This window comes from Dipodomys ordii, unplaced genomic scaffold, assembly GCF_000151885.1.
Source record: "Dipodomys ordii isolate 6190 unplaced genomic scaffold, Dord_2.0 Scaffold14, whole genome shotgun sequence".
Classification (NCBI taxonomy): domain Eukaryota; kingdom Metazoa; phylum Chordata; class Mammalia; order Rodentia; family Heteromyidae; genus Dipodomys; species Dipodomys ordii.
In genome coordinates, this window is record NW_012267230.1 from 1155051 (window position 1) to 1163313 (window position 8263).

General features: G+C 46.0%; 2 protein-coding genes across 3 annotated transcripts in view; one reads left to right on the forward strand and one right to left on the reverse strand.

Moving 5' to 3' along the window:
• Window positions 1-2652, reverse strand: part of Igsf6 (immunoglobulin superfamily, member 6) — a 12511-nt gene extending 9859 nt beyond the window's left edge. The window contains exon 1 of the mRNA XM_013011669.1: window positions 2547-2652. Within this exon, the coding sequence (XP_012867123.1) occupies window positions 2547-2637 (91 nt within the window). The 5' untranslated portion in view covers window positions 2638-2652. The remainder of the gene's footprint in view (window positions 1-2546) is intronic.
• Mettl9 (methyltransferase like 9) overlaps window positions 1-6106 on the forward strand; it is a 56070-nt gene extending 49964 nt beyond the window's left edge. Inside the window, exon 5 of one of the 2 annotated variants that reach the window (XM_013011666.1) lies at window positions 5382-6106. In XM_013011666.1, the coding sequence (XP_012867120.1) occupies window positions 5382-5587 (206 nt within the window). In that variant the 3' untranslated portion in view covers window positions 5588-6106. The remainder of the gene's footprint in view (window positions 1-5381) is intronic. The other variant, XM_013011668.1, reaches the window with a different exon arrangement.
• Window positions 6107-8263: the final 2157 nt, after the last annotated feature.

Sequence of the window (8263 nt, forward strand, 5' to 3'; positions counted from 1 at the left end):
CTTTCTCTTTCTCTCTTTCTCTTTTTCTTTCTTTCTTTTTCTTTTTTTTTATTTCTTCTCCTGGTCTTGGGACTTGAACTCAGGGTCTGGACACTGTCCTTGAGTTTCTTTGTGCTCAAGGCTAGCGCTCTACCACTTGAGCCACAGCGCACATTCTGAGTAGTTGAGTAGCTTATTGGAGGTAAGAGTCTCACAGACTTTTCTGTCTGAGCTGGCTTTGAATCACAATCTCAGCCTCCTGAGTAGCTAGGATTATAGATGTGAGCCACCGGTGCCCTTCAGTATTTTTCTTACAGGTCCCCAACCGTAGCCGAAGCTGAATTAAAATTAGAGTCATGACATTTGTGATGCAAATGTGCTCTCACATTTTTAATTAATTAAGTTTTTTGGGGGTGCTAGTACCGGGGCTTGAACTCCAGGTCTGGGCACTATTCCTTAGCTTTTTTTTTTTTTTTCCTTTCAAGGCTGCCACTTGAGCATTTTCTGGCTTTTTTGGTGGTTAATTGGAGATAAGAGTCTCACAAACTTTCCTTCCCAGGTTGGTTTTGAACCATGATCCTCATATCTCAGTCTCCTGAGTAGGTAAGATTTCACGTGTGAGCCGCCAGCACACACTGGGCCTTCTTGGTTTTACTTTTAGAATTTGTGTAGTTTGAATGGATCTGGGAGCTTGGTAATCTATAAACCAGATCATCATAGGTAGAGATCAGTGTGCCTGCTAGAGGCTGAGCTGGGGGGGGGGGGGGGGGGTTGGTCTGGATGTCCCTTAGCTGTCCAGCGCAGCCTCTGCTGCCCAGGCTCTGCAGCTAGGGCTGGAGGAACATTTTCCAGCAGAGCAGTTTGTGTGGAGGAGGCCAGTGTCAAGGCTTAACAAAGTAAAACTGTCTCAAATGGTCTTTCAGATAAAAAGCTAATTTCTAGCACTTTTCTTTGAGATAGAATGGCCTAGGGTAAGGCAGGTATTTGCAGTTCTATAGTTTCCTGTCTGCTCCAGCTGAGAGAAAATCTCAAATTTTCTGGGGGTGGGGTGGGGTGGCAAGGAGGAGGGGGGACGGCTCTGCTCCCTTCCCCTCCGTGAATAAGCAAAAATGAGAAGTTGGGATCAGCCAGCCCGCATGGCTTCTGGGAAATCCTCTTTGTAAGAATTCTTAGGTTCTTCTTGGGAGTTTTTCTTGTCAGAGTAGCCACTAAAAATTGATCTCAGAAGAGAGAGTAAAAAAAAAAATCACTTTACTGTTTAGTAGAGACCAAGTTAAAAAATAAGTAGAGAACTAAGTGTTAGTACTTTTACAAGCTCCATATTACAGAAAGTTGCCAGTGTATAGAAGCAGCACTTAGCACAGCGGAACCTGCCATGGGGGGTTCCACCCGGGTTGCCAAGACCCAGCTTAGCACTTCATCTGCACCTGACTACCATGCAGAAAAGTAACATATACTCTGTAGTGGAAGAAGCCATTATAAGACTCTAGTGAATAGCCACTTCATATTTTAGGGTTTTTTGTTGTTGTTGTTGTTGTTTGCCAGTCCTGGGGCTTGAACTCAGGGCCTGGGCACTGTCCCTGAGCTTGTTTTTCTCAAGGCTAGCACTCAACCATTTGAGCCACAGTGCCACTTCTGGCCTTTTCTGTGGATGGGGTACTGAGGAATTGAACCCAGGGCTTCATGCATGCTAGGCAAGCACTCTACCACTAAGCCACCTTCCTAGTCCTACTGTATTTCTTTACAAATGAGAAGGAAAAAAATAAAAGGTTTAAGAGCTTTTGCTCCCTTCTTTGCCCAGTACTTTAAATGTCGGCAGACCTGAGATGATGGAGCTGTATATAGCAAGCACTTTCATAGACAAAGACAAGTGGTGGCAGAATTTTACCAATAGCTATGTTATGGGCTGGCTATTCTCTCTAGAAGGGGCTGTGATAAATACTTGGGGTCTACAGAGATCCTCCTTTTAAGAAACATTGTTCTTGAGCCAAGCACTGGTGGCTCATGCCTGTAATCCTAGCCACTCAGGAGGCTGAGAGCCAAGGATGGTTCAAAGCCAGATTGGGCAGGAAAGTTTGTAGAGACTCTTAATCGCTAATTAACCACCAAAAAGCTGGAAGTAGAGCTGTGGCTCAAGAGATAGAGTGCCAGCCTTGAGTGGAAAAGCTAAGGGACAGCACCCAGGCCCCATAGTCCAAGCCCCAGGACCAATCAGCACAAACAAACAGCAGAAGAAAACAGCAAACATTGTTCTTTGAAGCACTCAGCAAACAACTAGTGTGTGTAGAGATTGCCTGGGTGGGAGCCAGTTAAAAATTCATTCAATGTGTGATTATAGGGCTTGTTTCAGCTAGCTCTGTGTTCCCAAAATAGCGGAATGGGCAGTTTTCAAGGTTCTTCATGACTGCTTTCTCTAGGAGAAAGGAAACTCACACCTTAAATAATTTCCATTAAAAACAACAAAATAGTTTCCATTATGCTCTAGGAGCTTCAACTATATAAATGCATTAGGCAAGAAATAACAATTAATTTAAATTAAATATAAGCAGAAAACCAGACAATCTTACCGACATAAAATAGAAGCAGGCTGATTTCTAGCCGGATTGGGAGTTGGATGGTGGGCCGGAGCCGGGGCCTGCCTGGTGTCCAAGGCTCCATTTCTGTGTGTGTGAATGTCAAGCTCTATTTGGAAAGAGAGGTGGCTTTTTTTTCCCTTTTTTTTTTTTGAAAGAAGCAAAGAGGAAGTCTTCTTAAGGAACTGTAATCAGGAAATCTTTGAAATTGTGTAAAAATGTCTGTAACTCAGTTTCGCCATTTAGTTGAGATTTCAGTCTGGAGGACTGTATGTGCCTGTTTGTACGCATGTATGTGCGTACAGTTCTGGGGCTTGAACTCAGGGTCTAGCTGTCCCTTAGCTTTTTCTCTCAAGGCTGGTATTCTGCCACTTGAGTCACAGCTTCACTTCTGGCTTTTTGCTAGATAATTGAAGTCTAGACTTTCCTTCCTAGGCTGGCTTTGAACTGTGATCCTCAGAGCCTCCCGAGTAGCTAGGATTATACGTGTGAGCTACCAGTGCCTGGCTAGAGCACTTTTCTAAATGTAATCTTTTTTTATTTTTAACCCCCAGGGGCTTTTTAAGTGCTCCTAGGTGTTGGATGTCAGGCGAGGTACAGGAAACATGGATTCCTAGGAGGGAGCATGATTTGACAGTGGTCAGTCTCGATTTTCCAGAACAGTCCAGTTGCTCTCCCTCCCAGGGCCTGGATGGTGGGGGGCGGGGCGCAGAGAATTAGGAAGTCCACTGTGATCAGTCAGGTTCTTTGTAAACAGCAGGGAGGGACTCAGAGAAAGGGGACTTCATGTTAAGGTTTTGGGAGAGGCCTGGGGCCCATCATCAAGAAGGCCCCGGGCGTGCCACGGTGAAACCCACCTGAAGCGAGACCCACCGCCACCAGGCGCCATGATCTGTCAGCCTCATGTGCTCCCGGCCGCCTCCTCCACAACACTGCTGTCAGCACCCACATCTGCACGCCTTCCACCCCTGTCTAGAGGGAACTGGACAGTGTGCACCAACGAGCTTCCTAATACACCAGATACCTGTGACAGTGTGTGCTTTTCACATCACCACAGAATCCCAAAGCACCCCAAAGTGAAACTCGCTGTGCGCACGTGTGTGCACATGCATAGGTCAGTGTGGGACTTGCATGTGAACATGAATATTGTGTCTGGTCCCCTCACTCCCCAAGCACCTGGGGCCTGCAGGACAGCTTTCAGTCCCTGTTCTGAGGCAGGGTAAGTGAGCTTCTGTTCTGCTGTCCTGTCTCTGCTGAAGGAGCTTATGTGTTATGAATTTGTTCGAAAAAATTTGAGAATTGATTCAACTTCTTTCTCTCTCCCCTCTCTTTCTTCCTTTTCTCCCCCCCCTCTCCCCCTCCCCCCTCTATCCCCCCTGCCCCTCTCTCTCTTTTGCTGGTCCTGGGGCTTGAGCTCAGAGCCTGGGTACTGTCCCTGAGCCTCTCTGTGCTCAAGGCTAGCGCTCTACCACTTGAGCCACAGCGCCACTTCCAGCTTTTCCTGAGTAGTTTGTTGGAGATAAGAGTCTCCTGGACTTCTTTGCCCAGGCTGGCATTGAACTGCAATCCTCAGATCTCAGCCTCCTGAGTAGCTAGGATTACAGGTGGGAGCCACTGGTGCCTGGCTTCAGCTTCTTTTAAAGAACACAGTGATGGGGCTGGGAATGTGGCTTAGTGGTAGAGTGATTGCCTTGCATACATGAAGTCCTGGGTTCGATTCCTCAGCACCACCTAAACAGAAAAATCTGGAAGTGACACTGTGGCTGAAGTGGTAGATTGCTACCTTGAGCACAGAGAGGCTCAGGGTCAGTGCCCAGGCCCTGAGTTCAAGCCCCAGGAAAAGAAAATACAATGCTGGTCCTTTTTTCTTTGTTGTTGTTGTTGCTGTTTTGTGCTGGTACTGGGGTTTGAACTCAGGCCTTGCACTCGCACTTGGCTTTTCTTTTTCCCTCAAAGCTGGCACTCTTCCACCTGACACCTTGACTTATGTGTGTGTGTTTTTTGTTTTTTTTTTGCCATGTGACTGGAGGTAAGAGTGTCACAGGCTTTCCTGTCTAGGCTGGCTCCAAGTTTCAATCCTCAGATCTCAGCTTCCTGAGTAACTAGAATTACAGGTGTCTGCCACCAGCATCTGGCTATCTTTATAATTTAAACCTCTTTGTCAACTTTTTATTTTCAGCCCTATGACTCTCTCTAGGTAGTAAGTTGTGTAATTTACTTACATTACACTTGTGACGTTTCCTTGTCTTTGTCCAAAATCCCCTTCAAATATTATGGGTTACTCTTTTTTTTTTGTCGGTTGTGGGGCCTAAACTCTGGGCCTGGGTGCTGTCCCTCAGCTCTTCAGCTCAAGGCTAGCACTCTACCACTTGAGCCACAGCGCCACTTCCAGCTTTTTTCTTTCTGCTTATGTGGTGCTGAGTAATTGAAACCAGGGCCTCATTCATGCAAGGCAAACGCTCTACCACTGAGCCACCTTCCCAGCCCCTCTGTTTTAATATTCATGTTATTCACTGACCAGTTGCTCAATCCATTAACCACTGTAAATCCCTCCTCATCATGAAGGACTCACTGTCTGCAAGTCTCAGAGAAGGCAGCTTGAGGGCTTTGTGTACAGACAGACTTGGGATTGCTTGTAAAACTTGACCTCCTGACCTTGACCTGGCCACTTGTGACCTTCAGCCTTTTTGAATCTAGCCACCCACTGTGTTGGGGTTTGGGGACTGTGGAGACACTCACCAGGGGGCCTTGGAAGATGGAAGGGCCTGGACTGTTCCCTCTTTAATTTGTTCGTTCAAGAATTTAACTGAATGTCCTTCTTTGTTTTAGTAGGTGGCAAGTGGGAGAAGCCATCAGAAATTTTGGAAATCAAGGGACAGAATTGGGAAGAACAAGTGAACAGCTTGCCAGAAGTGTTCAGAAAAGCTGGCTTTGTCATCGAAGCGTTCACCAGACTGCCCTACCTGTGCGAGGGCGACATGTACAATGACTACTACGTCCTGGACGACGCCGTCTTCGTCCTGAAGCCCGTGTGACCCCGCGGGCGCCCAGCTCTGCAGTGTGCACGCCCAGAACCTGCCCTCCGGAAGAGGGGCTGCGCGCAACCGGAAGCCCCGGAGGACCGTCGGTGCTGCCGTTCTCAATACCATGTAGGAATTTTAAAAGCCAAAATACTAATTATTTCTTTGTAGTGTGTAAAAGAAATGTTTTTTTTTTAAAACAAAAACAACAAAACTCAACTCTTTGTGGATTTTTATCAGCTCTCAACTAGGGCCACCATCCAATGCAGGCCACACTCCAATGATGATGGAAAATATTTTTTTATACGGAATTGCTGTAGGGACTCATTCCCAGCAGAAGCAATAGTCACTACTTCATGGAGCCAACAGATGGATCGTTTTTAATAAAAGGAAGACTGGCAATAAAGCTGTCCATTCAGTTCCAAATGCTGGTTATAAGGTATAGCCACTGAGAATAACTCATGTTTAGAAACTCTTTCTGTTATTATTCAAGAAAATGTTTTTAATCATGCTAATAAACTTTTTTGGAGACGATGTTGGCATCCTGTTTGAGTTGCTGTCTGATTTCCCTGGCATGTTGTGGCTTTGACTTTAGGATACCCAAATAATGCATTAGGGAAGGATGCTACTACTTGCCACGTGGCAGTACTGGGCTTGAGCCCAGGGCTTTTTTTATTTGGCTCTTTTTGCTCAAGGCTAGTGCTCTACCACTTGAGCCACAGCTCCACTTATTTTGGGTGGCTAACTGGAGATGAGTTTCATGGTCTTTTCTTTCTGATCCTCCTTCAGGAGAGCTTTAGACTGGGGGTGAGGTGCATGCATGAAGCTCACCAGGCAGTCTAGACACTTCCTGAAGGAGCACCTCCTCCCCACGCTGTACACCAGAGGCCACCCTCATTCATCAGGCACACTGCTTCTAGAAATGCAGGACACTTGGACCTTCCTCCCTTCCCCTCCCCTCCCCTTCCCTCCCCTCCCCTCCTCTCCCCTCTCCTCTCCTCCCCTTCCCAACTGTGGCTAGAACTCAGAGCTTAGGTTCTGTCTCTTAGGTTTTTTGCTCAAGGCTGGCACACCACCACTTGAGTCACACCTCACTTTGGGCTTTTTGGTGGATAATTGAGATAAGACTCTCAGAGCCTTTCCTGTCTGGGCTGGCTTCAAACTTTGATCCTCAAATCTTGCCTCCTGAGTAGCTAGTATTATATGTGTGAGCCATCAGTGCCCAGTTTAAGATTTGTGTCTTCAACTGGGAAAGAGTGAAGGAAGGGGAGACATTGTCCAAAATGAAATGACTCATTACCTGACTTAGGAAATGGTGAGCCCTCTGTACATCACCTTTATAATAGTAAATAATAATTTACAGCTTTGCTTCTTTATAATTGTCGTAGTCATGGGTTGCCTTCTGGTAGGTGTTCAAAGAAGGCAGGTTGCCCCAACATTGCTTTAAACTTTAAGAGAATTAATTAAACAAATTAATTTGAGAATTAATTTGATGATCTAATAAAAAAAGCTCATTCTTTACCTTAAGAAAAACAGAGAAGGCACATACTTTAAAGCAAAAAGTTTCTCAAAGATCTAAGGTTCTCTGAAGACCAGTTTATTAAAAGTGCCATCTATGGCAAAGGAAATCTAGCCAATATGCTCACATTTCCTTGGCAATCTCGGTGATTCCACTAGATGGCAGTGTTGCTTACTGAGTGTCAATGGCTTCCTTTTCTCCTAAATCTTGAGGGTTTTTGTGTTCTTCGCCTCCCCCCTAAGTACAATAAAGCTTGCCTTCGTATTTGCATCATTCCTGGCCTAAGTGCTTCATATCAAGTGAAGCTTGAGCTAGAGAAATTAAGAAGATCTCTATGTGTGGTCAGATCAAGCTCACCTTTGGAGACCTTCAAGGTCAATGGAGAAAGCAAACCCAGGCTGCACCTGGCGTTCCTGGCTGCTTGCATTGTATTGGAAATCCCTGGAGTGCAGAGACCGCAGGCTTTAGGAAGGGGTGTGGGAGGGGACATAAGGCCCATAGTCCTTTCTTCTGCAGCAGGCATGTGAACCCAGGACTGCGTTTTCTTCCATCCTGTTTGAACCATTCTTAGTTCTTACATAGCTGCCTTGTAACAGGAAACTAGCTGGCTTCAGTCTTTTTGAAGAAGGCTTGGCTTTCATCTCGTTCTGAATAGAACACAAATAGCTTTGGAAAGTGAGCAGGTCACTAATAGAGGCATCCATTTTTTGTTGTTGTTTCTTTTTAACTCCAACAACAGTAGTGTGTCCATCTTGGGCTCCAGTGGTTAAAGCAACCTGGCCATGTTTGTGTAGTTGCCCACCTACAAAGTTTCATGCATCTGTATAGAGCTGGAAAACTGCATGGGGTTGGGGTGGTCTCCGGGAGTTCCCAGCACAAAATGGGGCTCCTCATTAGCTTCACATAACCAGAATGGTCACAAACACAGTTTATCAAAGGTACAAAAGAAAGTTCTGTGTTGATGGCTCATGCCTGTAATCCTAGGTACTCAGGAGGCTGAGTTCTAAGGATCATGGTTTGAAGCCTGTCTGGGTAGGAAAATTCTGTGAGACTTTTTTTTTTGTCAGTTGTTCCGCCTGAACTCTGGGCCTGGGCGCTGTCCCTCAGCTCTTCAGCTCAAGGCTAGCACTCTACCACTTGAGCCACAGCGCCACTTCTGGCTTTTTCTGCTT